We start from the raw sequence: 14,643 nt of genomic DNA, 5'->3' as shown, positions 1-14,643 counted from the left end.
ATTTTACCTTTTCTTAAATTTTTCTTCCGCCTCCCTTTTCTTTGTGTCTCTCTTCCCTAGCCGTTGATGTTTTCAAATGTTGTTTATTAATTCATAAATTTATTGGCAAAAATGCCCATGGGATATTATCACGTCCCATCAATACCTAATATAAATATTGATGAATATATATCGACAAGTAAAAATAACAGTACAAATTAATTGAATATATTGATGAATATATATGTCCCATGATATATTGTTTGGTTGTATTTATATAAAAATTTATAGAAGAGAATCATACTAATTAATAAAATATTAATACTATGTGAATTTAAATAAATTTTCTGTGTTCTTTAGTTCAAACACTCCAGTTTAGACTCGAGATTCACTAGCACATACTTTATAAATTTTTTATGTGGGCAATCAAAACAGGTATTTAAGACTATCAACAGCGGTATATAGGTCCAAAAAATAGACGTTTGTATACATTAAGGATAAAGTATAGAAGAGGCTGCAATGTTAAAAAAAATATTTACTGTCAGTAAGCAAAAGGGAGGTGTTAATAAAGGCAATGGCCACAGCTATCTCAATTTACACATTAAGCTGTTTCAAACTCCCTGACATAATGGTTGAAGAGCTGCAGAAAAAAATCATAAATTTTTGGTGGGGGCAGCATGGTGAAGGAAGAAAACAGAAGTGGATAAAATGGGACATAGTTTGTCGGGACAAGAAGATAGGAGGAATAGGCTTTAAGAATTTAAAAGCCTTCAACTTAGCTATGCTGGCTAAGCAAGCACTACAACAATTTTACTTATTTGTGGGAGTTTTTTAGAGGAGGTTTCTGACAACCTCCATAATAGTTCATTTTGACAATTTATTAAACTCCCCTACATAGAACTCTCACTATTTTTACAGGATTAAAATTTCCATTCCCGCAAACACACCTAAACAAATAGAATAGGGAAACCCCCAAATCAAACCATAAACAGAATTTCTCGATTTTAATGGAAGAGAAACGCCGCGATGCTGCACCTCCAGCTACTCGTTTCGCCACCGCTGACTCAACCGCATCTGAGCCTACATCCACGCACCACCGTGCTGGAAGCGTAAGGCCAGGTCCCTGTCACTAGAGTGCATCAAATCCGCGCGGCGTCGCTACTGCTTCGTCTTCCGCGGCGGGTTCTGCCGCTGGTTCTACCTCTTCAAGAACTTCGATTCTGATATCCGGAGAGTGTTCTAACTCGATTCCACCTTCTTCCTTCAATCTCCAAAACCAAAATGGTTAGCGTCTTCTTCCTCTTCGATCTGTTTCTTTGCACAAACGCTTCTTAGATATGGAATCAACATTCACTTTCATTTTGATTTCCTTATTCCTATTACGCCTCTCTGATTTTGAGATTATCAATCGTTTCTGTTATCTATCGATGTATGTATATGTAAACCTAAAAAAGGTGACGCTCTTGGTTTTGCTTTGTTTTTTCACCATTAGTTCCTGCGATTTTGGCTTCGAATTGAATCTAATATTGAATTGTCAATTGACTTGTTTTTTTGCTTGTTTGTTGTTCTGCTCGCATTCGCAGCCTCTCAGACTCGAAATTAAGGTATGATTTGTTCTTTTGTATTTTCGATTATGAGGTTTGTTTATGTTCAGTTGTTTAGAAAGTTTTCTAATTTAGTTGTGTGGTGAGGTTTTTAGTGAATTAGGTTTCTAAAACAACACCATGTGATCTCTTTTATGACCTTGTCTCCTAATAAGTCCATGGCTACCATCTCATATGCTTTCTCCACCAATCATTCAAGTGGAATTATGTTCATAGCATATTCTTTTGTCTTTATATATGTTCATGATTGCAAGTATTTAGCAGCAACACAGTCATACATTTCCATCACATTTTGATTATACACTCGTCACCTCTTGGTTATTTTCTCGGAGCAGGAACATAAAGATCCTAGCGCAATCCTTTGGTGCTTGATGCAGCTCTATGAAGTAAGAAACAATAACAAAATAATAGATCAACCTCTTTGTGTAAATGTGTAATAACAGGTTCTCTATTCTACATATATAGGTTCCCTTGAAAAGAAGTTAATGGCAATGTGCATGGTCCCCCCCTCTCATATGTGTATATCTCAAGAAACATGTTTGGAATTTCTCCGTGGCCAATAAACTGACTCTTTAATTTTGGCTCGGTTATATTACAGGTTAGAGAAGAGATCAATCGATGTTACGAACTCATAAACAGATTGGGTAGAGGAGTTGTGTATTTGGGATCTTCAAGGATGGGGCCTGGCCATTCCCATTATGTGCAAGCACAGGAGCTGTCTAAAGAGGCAAGTGAATTCATACTGTAACTTCCTGCCTGCTTCTTGCTTGCTTTTTGTGAATACTGTAAGTTGGCATTCCGAAAAACATCATTACTTTCTGGCATAGACAATTGTGAATATGTTATATTGGCAAAGGGTTTTAATGAGTGGAAATGAGCCCTAGGACTTTTAATGATTCCTTTCAAATATTGATTTTATTTGGGATAGGATTACCATTTTGGCTTCCCTATGACGAAAAGCTCCTGCCCTGCTTAAGGGTTTTTTTTTGGTTTTTTCCTAACTTATGCAAAGGGATAATCTAGCATTGTTACATGGCTTATCACTTTAGGTGTTAATCATATCTTTTTGTTTTTATATGAGGATGTCTCATCCTCTTCTGTATCTCTTTCTGATAAAATCTTCTTTTTAAATTATTTACTGTTTTATACATGTGCTGCACAGATAGCAAATCTTTTGGATTGCACTTCATGGTCAGGGGCTGGACCAGGATTAATGAATGCAGTTACTCAAGGTGCTCTGCAAGCAGGAAAACCAGTTGGCAGATTCAAGATTGGAAAAGAAGCTGGGGAATGGACTGCATCCAACTACCATCCATACTTGCCATCAGAAAATTACCTCACTTGCAGGTAATCTGCCACCATTGCTTGATTTCTTATATCGTTTTGACTTTTGAGTTCAGGTTTTTCTCTGCAATGAAACATGGGCTGGTGGATGTTGTAGTAAGGAATAATTCACTCGATAAGACTGTTGTTGTTGCTCTTCTCCAATCTTCAATAATCATTGTCTATTTTGACTCATACATCGGTACATCTTATAGTATATAAGTAATTGCCTTAAACCATTTCATCACAGCATCAAATTTTTTTTGGTTCTTTACTTCTCATATATGATTATTTGATCATCCAACTTGCTCTGCCTGAGACTTCACGAATTGTTTTGTCCAGATTATATTCCAAGCTCTTGAACTTTCATGGAACTGAATATATAACTAACAAATTTATAATTCTGATTACTATTATTATTATTATTATTATTATTTTGGCTTTTAGGAATTTTCAATTCCACATCTGTTTTTAGATTTACTTTATGTTCTTTTTTATTAACCAACAATAAAGAAGGCATAAAGAGGTGATAACCAATGCATGAATGAAGTTAGATGACAATAGAAGCAGCAAAAGCAAGATACTACACTCATTCATGTTTTGTGTTGTGTGTATATATTATAAGTAGTTGTGGGCCATTCTCGGTCTTCTTTTGTTCGTAGGAAAGCATGCAATATGGGTTCCGAAACACCACCTGATGCCCTCTCACCCTCAAGCACCACTTGTAAACAAGGTAATAATAATAATAATAATTTATTTTCATCGAAGTAACTTTTGAATGCATGAAATTTGTGGTCACTACGTTGAACACTTCATCTATGTATATGTTCATTTGTTTTAAAATTTACTGCAGTACACAACTGGAGTAATAATATTATTGTTGCAATGCATGCTGAATTTGCATTATGCAGCATAGTAATTCTCTTTTCTTTCTTTTTTTTTTCTTTTAATTTATCTAGGATTTATCGGATCGAAAGGTTTAGAGTTTAATACTTTGTTATTTCAAATTAAATCATGAAGCATTATCACGCACTGTATGTCTATATTAGATTTGAGATGGCGCGAGGTAGAGAAGGCAATTCCGCTAAAGAAAAGAAGAGGAGATTTTGATAATAACATGGAAGAAAATATTAGCGACAGCAACAGAAAGAAGACGAACAAAATCCAGAGTCGTAGCAGCAGAACGAAGATGACTAAGATGAACATGGCGTGGGAGCAAGATGATGACGAAATTATCAAAGATGAAGAAAAAGAAGTCGAGGAAGAAGTAGTAGCAGTAGATGAAGAAGGTTTAATCCATGGGTATTTTCTGAGTATATGGGATGATGCTCTTCTACTCCCTTCTACTCTCTAAGGTTTGTACTTGTACCCTTTTCAATTTTAATGTTAATTATTTTTAGCCTTTTGTGATTGAAAAATGATGGTAATGTACTATATTGATTTTGTTTTAAAGTATTTCTTTTGTTTAAATATATAATATTTTAATTTTCTTCTACATTTTTAATGTCTTGTTTAAGTATTTCTTTTAAATAGTAAATGATGAGTAGTATAATAATGTAATTCTAACATCTAGATTAATATTTTAAAAATAATATTGACAGGTTTGTGGAGGTTTGAAACCCCATAGAATAGCTGTTTTTTTTTTTAAAATATAAATTTTTTTTGTGGGGGGTTTTGAACCGCCACAAACATTAACCAAGAACTGCCACAAAATGCTAGCACAGAACCCCCACAAAAGGGATAGAAAACCGTCACTAAATGACATTGTGGGGGTTGTGAAAAACCGCCACAAAGGAGCTCGTGGCACCTCAAATTTTGGAGATTTTTGAAACTGCCACAATTCTTTTTGTGGGGGTTTGAAACCTCCACAAGTAGGAAAAAAAACCTCCACAAATAAACAAAAATTATGTAGTGAAGGTTGGAGATTGTTAACAAAGCCTAATTCTCTAGTGAGCAAGATATACAAAAGCAAGTACTATAGATTTTCATCTTTTCTAAAAGCAGAACCGGGACAGAACCTATCATGGGCCTGGAGAAGCCTATTGGAAGGTAGAAAAGTACTTGAGAAATGAGTAAGGTGGAAAGTGGGCAGAGGGATATTAATCAACATTTATGAGAACTCATGGCTCGAACTATTCAACCCAATCTCAATCCATCAACAAATCAACTCTCAATCAGATTTAAGATGGGTAAATCAATTACTCAACAACAATAGGTAATGGAATGCAGAACTCATTAGAAGCAATTTTAGAGCAGACATAGCCTTAGCAATCATGCAAACACAAATAGAAGAATCTGAGGAATACTACGTTACCTGGAGCCGTGACTCAAAAGGACAATATACGGTAGCTTCCGGCTACCAGGTGGCTTTCAATTTCTACCATCAACCAGCAGAACAACTGTAACACCCTACCACACTGAGCTTTACGCTTAAGCCGTAAATCAAAGGTGGTGTGGTATTACGACCTCTACAATAATATGTATACATATAATAGCAGAAAGATTATAATATACTAGGAGCCTTGAAGAATAGATGAAATAAAAATCGTGAAATAAAAGCGCAACGCTCAAGAAACGAGTTAACTTGCGTGCTAAGGAAACTATAATTAATAAGCATAAGATAACAAAAGTAGGAATAGAGGGCCAAATATACAGAATATCAAGCTCCTAACTCAACCTGCGAAGTCAAGACTGGCCGGAGAATATTTACACCCATATATCACTACAACATTTTGGGTCTATGGCTACGGTTTTTTTGGTCATGGTAAAAAACCGTGACCGAAAAAAAAAAAGCTATGGTCACGGTTTTTAGAAAAAGGGTGACCATAGAGTACCTATGGTCACGGTTTTTTTAAAAAAGGGTGGCCTAAAAGGGTCTATGGTCACGGTTTTGCGGGGTGACCTAAAGGGGTCTATGGTCACGGTTTTTTACAGTGACCAAAAAGGGTTTATGGTCACGGTTTTTCAAAAAAGGGTGACCTAAAAGGGTCTATGGTCACGGTTTTGGAGGGTGGCCTAAAGTGGTCTATGGTCACGATTTTGGGGGGTGGCCTAAAAGGGCCTATGGTCATGGTTTTGGGGTGACCTAAAGGTGTCTATGGTCACGGTTTTTTACAGTGACCAAAAAGGGTCTATGGTCACGGTTTTTCAAAAAATGGTGACCTAAAAGGGTCTATGGTCACGGTTTTAGGAGGTGGCCTAAAGTGGTTTATCGTCACGATTTTGGGGGTAGCTTAAAAGGGTCTATGGTCACGGTTTTTTACGGTGACCAAAAAAGGTCTATGGTCACGGTTTTTTAAAAAAGGGTGACCATAGAGTACCTTGTCCAAAACGGCGTCATTTCTCTTCCTTTTAAAAATTCACATTTTTTTACCCAGACGACGTCGTGCAAACACCCTCCCTCCCCCCAACCAAAATCCCTCATCCCCCCAACTTTCCCCATTCCCTCGTAAGTTCCCCCCAAATTTCCCCAATCCTTCAGCTCGTAAGTTCCTAAGTTAGGGTTAAAAAAAAATGAGAACTGGCCAAGCCTTCTTTCCTGCCCAGCCACGCACCCTCCTCCCCTCTCTCGTCGTGCAAAACCCAGTCGCCGGTCACCAGCTTCGAAGCCCACTGTCCGTTGTCGTCTTGTTCCAACCCGTGAAGCTGGGCATCAGCTCCGCTTTGCACACCGTCCGTCATTGGCGTCCGTTGGGTCATCCTGAAGCTTGTCTCGAAGCCTCAAACCCGTCGCCATTTGTGTCATCGTTGTGGAAACCTCAAAGCTCTCCCCAAATCTGCGAATCGCCAGCTTCACGGGCTTGGTGTACAAGTGTCATTGTTGTGGAAGCCTCAAAGCTCTCCCCAAATCTACGAATCGCCAGCTTCATGGGCCTGGTTTACAAAGCCCTCAAAGCTCTTCGTGTTAGCACCTACTCACTCCATTGAGTATTCCAAGTAAGTTTCTTTCTTTTCTTTTCTACAAACACTCTGTTGCGTTTAAGATCTGTGTTGATATTTTCTCTTAAAGCATGCAACCTTAACTTTGGCATCTTTCTTAATGCAATAATGATTATACGTGGATCTATTGTAATTTGAATTATATCTACAATCATGCTTTCAAATCTATGAATTTTATCCTGCAAAATTGATTAGCATTGCAATACAATGTTAGTACTCTGTAAGAAATATTTTGATACATAAAGCAATATTTTGATACATACATACATACACTTATCTTGAAGACAAAACCACTAAAGCATGATTTTCTTACTCTTTCATGTTGGAATATATTGCAGACTTCTTCGACGTTCCATAGTCTTGTTTGTTGACCGCAATTTTTGCTAGACTCTTCATGAATGATTTTCCAACACATTTTTTTAATCAAGCTATGCATTTTTATATATTTTTCATTATTATATGAATAAATACTTATAAGAGAATTGTCTGATAGGCTTTTTATCCCTATGTCTGCAAAGAAACCACAAGAATTTAATTAGTTTAGTTTTTGCAATTAGCTAAGTTTTTTCAATTGATCTCATAATTTCAATTCTAATGAGCATTGATCTACATTCAGAGAGTCCCTTTAGGGTTGCTTTTTAGCTATATATCATATCCTATGATTCTAATTGAAAGTGTACTAATACATATAGGGATACCCTGTAACCGAAGCATAATAAATGGAATGCAAGTTTGACTTTTAACTTTCAACTTTTAAGGCTTGTAATTTGTTCATTTATTAGCTAGGGGCATATGCTTGTAATCTATTGTAGCACTACTGCTGTTGCTGCTTCTATTAATATGTCTAGTTATTTTAGAGGAATATTATGTATGATGCATTTATGCTTGTCTCTCATTACATTCTCCTTTTAAATGCGGCTGTTTTTTTTATAGTTTTAGTATATAAGTTTTCTAATTTCCTAATTTAGTACTTTATTCTATTTAGGATCATGTAATTGTTTAATGTTTTCCATGTGAAATGTGTGTCTTGGTATCATCTACTCTATTCTTAGTGCTTCAAATGAATGCTATGCTACCCTATTCTTACTGCTTCAAATGAATGCTATGCTGCAGATGTTTGGTGAAAAAGCTTTTGAGAAATATTGGAAAAGTTTAATTTCCTTTACAATCAGGGCATGTCTTCTAGTTTAGGATGCTTTAGGTGGGAGTGATTGAAAAAGTTACTGGTTAATCTGAGGGAATTTGGACATTGTGAGAGTTAAATAATTTGCATCAGTTTGTGGATCATGTATTTTTTATCATCTATAGGAAGTATCTATTTGAATGTTTTGAGTTATAAAATAGAATAAAACTAAGGAGCTTGCTATCTTCTGCGATGCAGAAGTTGGTCTTGTTATATTCTCCAGCACTGCAAAACTTTATGAATATGCAAACACAAGATTTCAACTTTCAACCATACTTCATCTAATTCATTTCCATCTTAATTAATAACCTTATATATATATCTATCTATATTTGATATGTATGTGCTTATTGTTATATATATAGTCTTATTAAGCTGATAATTAGTACATGATTTATCATAATAATATTATTGATGATTATGATTTGTATGTGCTTATTATTATATATATAGTCTTATTAAGCTGATAATTAGTACATGATTTATCATAATAATATTATTGATGATTATGCATGACCGAAATCTTATATATCGATAGCCTTGTTACATTTCTAATTAACAACTTATAACAAGCTTTATAAGCTTAATAAAGCTAAGCCCTATTCTGTGTTCATCCGAAGACATAGCTGCAGAGAGAAGAGATCTAGTATCTTAATTAACTAGTATTCATCAGATACTTATTTTTTTTAGTCAATAGTCTTAAATTTGACTTTTGAGAATGAAAAAAATGGGGGTTAAAAGAACTAGCTATATCCCTTATTATAGGATCTTAAATACTCTAATAAAATTGTCTTTTCATATATAAATATGTTTTAAAACAGATAGCTTCTGTCATTTTACTTTTCATGCATTATTACTACCTTCCATCTTAAGTAAGTATATATAAACTGCAGAACTAACATTGAGAAAACTTTTCCTAGTCATGAAAATCAATTATATGGTTTATTCTATAATGATGATATACATAATTTGTTCAAAGAAGAAATATATTCATATATAATGTTTGGGGTATAGACCTTTTTTATCCTGCTCATATATAAGCTAATATAAGCTAAGGAGCAAGGATATCTCAAGATATTAGCTATCAATTATTATAGTAAGATTGTTTATATACTTCGATTTCGTTAACATAATAATTTCAGATTATTTAAGGATTTTTGTATCTATTTTTTTTATTTTTCAAATAGGTCTGTGTTTCCCAAGATATTTTCTAATTATTGATATGTAAAATCTTCAATTGTTAAATTGCATATATTTTCCAGAACATGTTTGATTATGTCTCATTTTAAGACTGATTATTTTCAAGAAGTTTAAAATAGAAATTATCTTGTATTTTATATTAATTCAGGATTAATATTTATTAAGTGATTATTTTGTTTACCTACTATTGAATGTTCTTTACCTTCCTTTGATTTTTTTGTTTTGTTTTGTATACAGGATTATTTTTTTGGACTGGTAAAGACAAAAGGAGTTTACTAGTTGTTGTGGCACAGTGCATAACAACTTCAAATGGCATCTCAAAATAAAGGAACTAAGCAGTAAGTTTATATCATTCTTGTCATATAAAATAATTTGATCTTCTATTTATTTAGGTAGTAAGTGTGTATATGGTAGCTAAATTGTCACTATAATTGACTTATTAGATCATATTTAGTAAGTTTAGATATTTGTATTATTAGATTTAATCATGTTTTGTCAAAAGATTGGATGGATTCACCAAGATTTGAGAACGAGTACATAGACAGTGTAAATAGTTTTTTAGAGTTTGCCTTCGTAATTGGAAAACCAGTTGGAAAAGAAATCCAATGTCCGTGTGCAAAGTGTGAAAACACTTATTGGCATGAACGAGACGACGTATATGAGCATCTTATTTGCTATGGGTTTGTCGAAGGTTATAAACGATGGATTAATAATGGGGAATCAGTAATCCCAATAGTTGTAGATAGTGACATGGATGATCGAGGTGGCCTTGATGATATTGACGGGTTGATGCATGATGCATTCGAAAATACAGCAAATCTTGAAGAAGGGAACAGTAGGTTGAATGAAGATGTGAAGAGATTTTATAAGCTAGTAGACGAAGCAGGTCTAGAATTATACCCGAATTGTACTACTGGATTTTCGAGATTATCATTTATCATTCATCTTTATCACTTGAAGTGTTTGCATGGTTGGAGTAACACATCTTTTACCTTCCTCTTGGAGTTATTGAAAGAAGCTATACCTGATTTGAACATTCCCACTTCTTTTAATAAAGCTAAGAATATGGTTAAAGACTTGGGTCTTGACTATGAAAAGATTGATGCATGTCCTAATGACAGCATGCTGTATCGAAATGAGTACATAAATGACTCAGTTTGCCATATCTGTGGAGAGTCTCGATATAATCAGACTCCGACTACGGACGGCAACAAAGATGACTTTGCGCTTCCGAATAAAGTTCATAAGGTTGCTGCGAAAACCTTAAGATACTTTCCTTTGATACTAAGGCTTAAAAGGATTTTTATGTGCCCAAACACAGCAGAGGCGTTGAGGTGGCATGATGAGCAGCGTTTGAAAGACGGTTGCATAAGGCACGCTGCTGACGGCCAAGCATGGAAGAACTTGGATAGTCGCTACCCAAACTTTTCAAAAGAACTTCGCAACTTGAGGCTTGGTTTGGCAAGTGACGGTTTTAATCCTTTTCGAACTATGAACGTGTCACATAGCACATGGCCAGTTGTCTTAATGGTGTACAACCTTTTCCCTTGGATGTCCATGAAGTCAGAATATTGCATGCTCTCTTTACTCATACCTGGACCTTGTTCACCAGAAAATAATATTGATATTTTTTTGCAACCATTGATCGAAGAGCAGAAGGAGCTATGGGTGTCAGGGATAGATACATATGATTCTTTTAAGAATGAAACTTTTTAAATGCATGATGCACTTCTTTGGACAATCAATGATTTTCCAGCGTATGTGATGTTGTCCGGTTGGAGTACGAAAGGGAAGTTAGCTTGCCCTTGTTGTAACCATGATACTTCTTTTTGTTACTTCAAAAATAGCTAAAAGACAGTTTACATGGACCATAGGAGATTTTTGCCAGTTGATCATGCATGGAGGTCTAACAAGAAATCTTTTAATGGAAAAACAGAATTCAGGGTCCACCACGAATGTTAACAGGTGAAGAGGTTCTAGATATGCTAAAGTCAGTAGATAATGCCTCTGGGAAGACACAAAGCAAAAGTAAAGGCCAATGGAAAAAAAAGATTAATCTTTTTTGAGTTACCATATTGGTAGCATTATATGATCAGGCACAACCTTGATGTAATGCATATCGAAAAAAACATAGTCGGCAGTATAATTGGTACCTTATTGGATATTCCTGGAAAGATAAAGGATCATGCGAAAGCTTGTTATGATCTTAAGGAGATGGGCATTCGAAAGAATCTTCACCCAATAAATACGAAGGATGGCAAAAGAACTAAACTTGCTAGAGCATGCTTCTCCATGACCAAAGGGGAGAAATCCATTTTTTGTGAGGTTTTGAAGAAAACAAAATTGCCTGATGGAAGTGCTTCAAACATTTCTCGTTGTGTACAACAAGAAGAGAGAAAGCTTTACGGTTACAAGACTCATGATGCTCACTTCATGTTGCATTACCTGTTGCAAATACCAATCAAGAGCATTCTTCTAGATCATGTTGCTGTTCCTCTAGTTCGCTTTTGTTCCTTTTTTGTCGGCTATGTCAAAAGGAAATCTCTTTAGAAGAGATTAATGGTTTGGAGTCAGAGATTGTAGAGACTTTGTGTCAGTTGGAGAGGATTTTTCCCTACCTTTTTTGATATAATGGTTCATTTGCCTATTCATTTAGCTAATGAATTAAGGTTAGGTGGTCTTGTCCAGTTTCGATGGATGTATCCGATTAAGAGATACATGTGCACACTAAAAGGGTATGTACGTAATAGAAGTCGTCCAGAAGGATCAATTGCGGAGGGTTATTTGGCTGAAGAGTGTTTAACTTTTTGTTCAAGATATTTGCATGAGGGAGTGAAAACAAAATTCAATAGAGTATCTCAGAATAATGATGAAGGCACTTCAACTAAAGATCCTGATTCAAATTTGTTCACAAACAAGGAAAGTCCATTGGGTGGAAAAAAAAGGGCAACTAATTATTTTGGACGAGAAGTCACTCCTTCAAGCTAATGCATATATATTGAACAATTGTGTTAACGTGGAGCCTTACGTGAGGTAAATTTGCACTTCACATTAGTTCTATTCTTTAGACTAATTTTGGTAGTATTACGTAATAATATACATCCCTTGTAGAGAACATGGTGAGCAACAAAAGCAAGACAAGAGGAAGCGGAAGTGGAACGTCGTTAAAGATCAGAATGAAGACTTTATAGAATGGTTTACAGGACGTGCCATGAAGGATGATGTTCCCAGTTGGATACGACAGTTGGCTAAGGGTCCAAATAAAGTTGCAAAATCATTTTTTGCTTATGTCGTCAATGGGTACAGATTTTATACTAAGCGGCGAGAAGTGATGCGAAAAACGCAAAATAGTGGTGTCACTGTGGTGGCTAAAACTACAAGCTTTGCGAGTGTTAAGGACAAAAAACCAATCAAGGCCAATATAAGATATTATGGTAGAATCATGGATATTATTGAGTTAGACTATTATAGCCAATTTAAAGTTGTGTTATTTAAGTGTGAGTGGTTTATGGGTGAGGAAGATGATTATGGTTTGACATATGTTCATTTCAACAAAAGATGTTACCAAGACGAACCATTTGCGTTGGCAAGCCAAGCACACCAGTGCTTTTATGTGAAAGATCCATATATTCTCCAAAAGCATTATGTGATGAAAATGGTTCCAAGAGACTTGTTTAACATTGGTGTCCAATTACAGTTTGACCCTAACATAAGAGAGCCACATGAATCGGCGAATAGTCCGATACCCTTAAGTGATATTGGTGAGGTAGACTTGGTTAGACAGGGTGTGCAACCTACTATTGTTGATGTGACACCGAACAAGATCAAACCCAAAGACAAAGAAATAGGGTCTGATGATTTTGACAGCGATGCTGAAATTGAGGTAGTACACAAATTGTCCATGATGCTTTATTTTTTAACTTATTTTCAAATGCATTACCATAGCCCTCTACCCAAAAAAAGCCTGGTGCTTAATATGAACCAAGAGTGAAAATTTGGAGAAAGATATAAGGTGTTCCACCAGGCATCTATATAATCATAATAAGAGTAGTACTGTGGTTCAAATTTTCTAGTAAAACTTTTACAATGAAAGGGAGGGTTTTCCCATTCTGATAATGTCATTACTTTCATAATCTTAATTTTTGAGAATATTGTATCTTTTGCGGTTTAGTCTTTATTATGAGTTAATTCAATTGATCCTGTGTCTACTAGGATAAATTCATAAAAGGTTCGGGTTTTTTGGATGTTTGTTGGAGGATAGTGAAAAGTATTTGGAAAAACTGTTTTATAAAGGATTCTTCTATCCATCTTAAACCATTCTTTCTCTAAAGCCATTATTTTTAGAGGTATGCATTTGTCATGATAAGGATGTTCTTCAGATAATGGTTTAGTTTCAAACAAATCTGATGGCTGCAATAATATATATCTGTTAACTGTAGGGACCTCATATAAGCTTTTAGTTGATGCTGATGATTTTTCACTTTTAACAACCTATGACATAGTCAAGGGTTTGATAGATAATTGTTTATCTTGTAGTGGAGTTGCTAGTTGGTCCATAATCTTCACTGCTTGCATGTTTCTTACTCATTTATACCTTGCAAAAATTCTCTTTTTAGAAAATCAGGTAATGCATTTGATTCTCCTTTAATATGCTCAATAGAAAAATCAAAGCATGATAATATAGCTTGCTATCTAGCAAATATTTGTTTAGAAACTAGATTTTTAACATCATTTTTTAATACACTAGGGGCTGCTTTGCAATTAGTTCTGATTAAGAAGGTTCTATTGAATAAGTCTTCTTGAAAATGTGAAACACATAAGACAATGGCTAATATTTCTTTTTTAATAGTAGCATAATTTTTCTGGGCTGAATTCCATACACCCGAATGATATTTAACTATTTGTTCTTTTGAGGAGTTTGGAAGAACTTGTTTAAGTATTCCTCCATACCCTAATTCGGAGGCATCTGTTTCTACGATTAGACTTGCCTTAGGGTCTGGTATACTCAAACAAGGAATTTTTTTTACTAAATATTTAATTTTTTGAACTATTTTAGACATGTCTTTTGTCCAAGGAGGGGGCTGTTTTCTTAGCCTTTTATACAAAGGTTCACATAAAGTTCGTATTCCTAGTAGAAATTCAGCTACATAATTAAGACATCCTAAAAATCTTTGTAATTGTTTTTTGTCGATAATTTCATTCGGAAATTTTTCTGCAAATTCAACAGATCTCTTAATCGGAGTAATTGTTCCTTGGAAAATTTCATATCCTAGAAACCTTACTTTTGTTATAAATATGTTCATTTTCTTTTCAGATAGGACAAGACCATTTTTTTTATAATATTAATAAAATTTTCTAGGTGTTGAATATGCTGGTTTATTCCTTTAGAATATACAAGAACATCATCTAGGTAGA

General features: G+C 34.9%; 1 protein-coding gene across 7 annotated transcripts; it reads left to right on the top strand.

Moving 5' to 3' along the window:
• On the top strand, window positions 580–14,637 carry LOC107648321. 7 transcript variants are annotated; one of them, XM_021104464.1, is made up of 9 exons: window positions 600–1,263; window positions 1,563–1,583; window positions 1,919–1,969; window positions 2,049–2,076; window positions 2,182–2,368; window positions 2,746–2,930; window positions 3,569–3,639; window positions 3,956–4,261; window positions 9,466–9,488. In XM_021104464.1, the coding sequence occupies exons 5-8, from the start codon at window positions 2,282–2,284 to the stop codon at window positions 4,258–4,260; spliced, it is 648 nt and encodes a 215-aa protein (XP_020960123.1). In that variant the 5' UTR covers window positions 600–1,263; window positions 1,563–1,583; window positions 1,919–1,969; window positions 2,049–2,076; window positions 2,182–2,281; the 3' UTR covers window position 4,261; window positions 9,466–9,488. The 7 variants fall into 7 exon arrangements, 6 of the variants coding, with proteins under 6 accessions (XP_020960123.1, XP_020960121.1, XP_016207721.1 ...); XM_021104462.1 differs by lacking the exons at window positions 2,049–2,076; window positions 9,466–9,488 and adding an exon at window positions 7,959–8,396 and having other exon boundaries at window positions 606–1,263; window positions 2,182–2,310; XM_016352235.2 differs by lacking the exon at window positions 2,049–2,076 and having other exon boundaries at window positions 609–1,263; window positions 2,182–2,310.

The sequence above is a fragment of the Arachis ipaensis genome, chromosome B06 (genome assembly GCF_000816755.2).
Source record: "Arachis ipaensis cultivar K30076 chromosome B06, Araip1.1, whole genome shotgun sequence".
Lineage (NCBI taxonomy): Eukaryota > Viridiplantae > Streptophyta > Magnoliopsida > Fabales > Fabaceae > Arachis > Arachis ipaensis.
The sequence above is the reverse complement of the archived record's forward strand: the minus strand, read 5'-3'. Positions and strand labels throughout refer to the sequence as shown.

Excerpts from the sequence above, each read along its gene's own strand:
- LOC107648321 (XM_016352234.2), top strand. The coding sequence starts at position 9,736 with ATGGATTCACCAAGATTTGAGAACGAGTACATAGACAGTGTAAATAGT.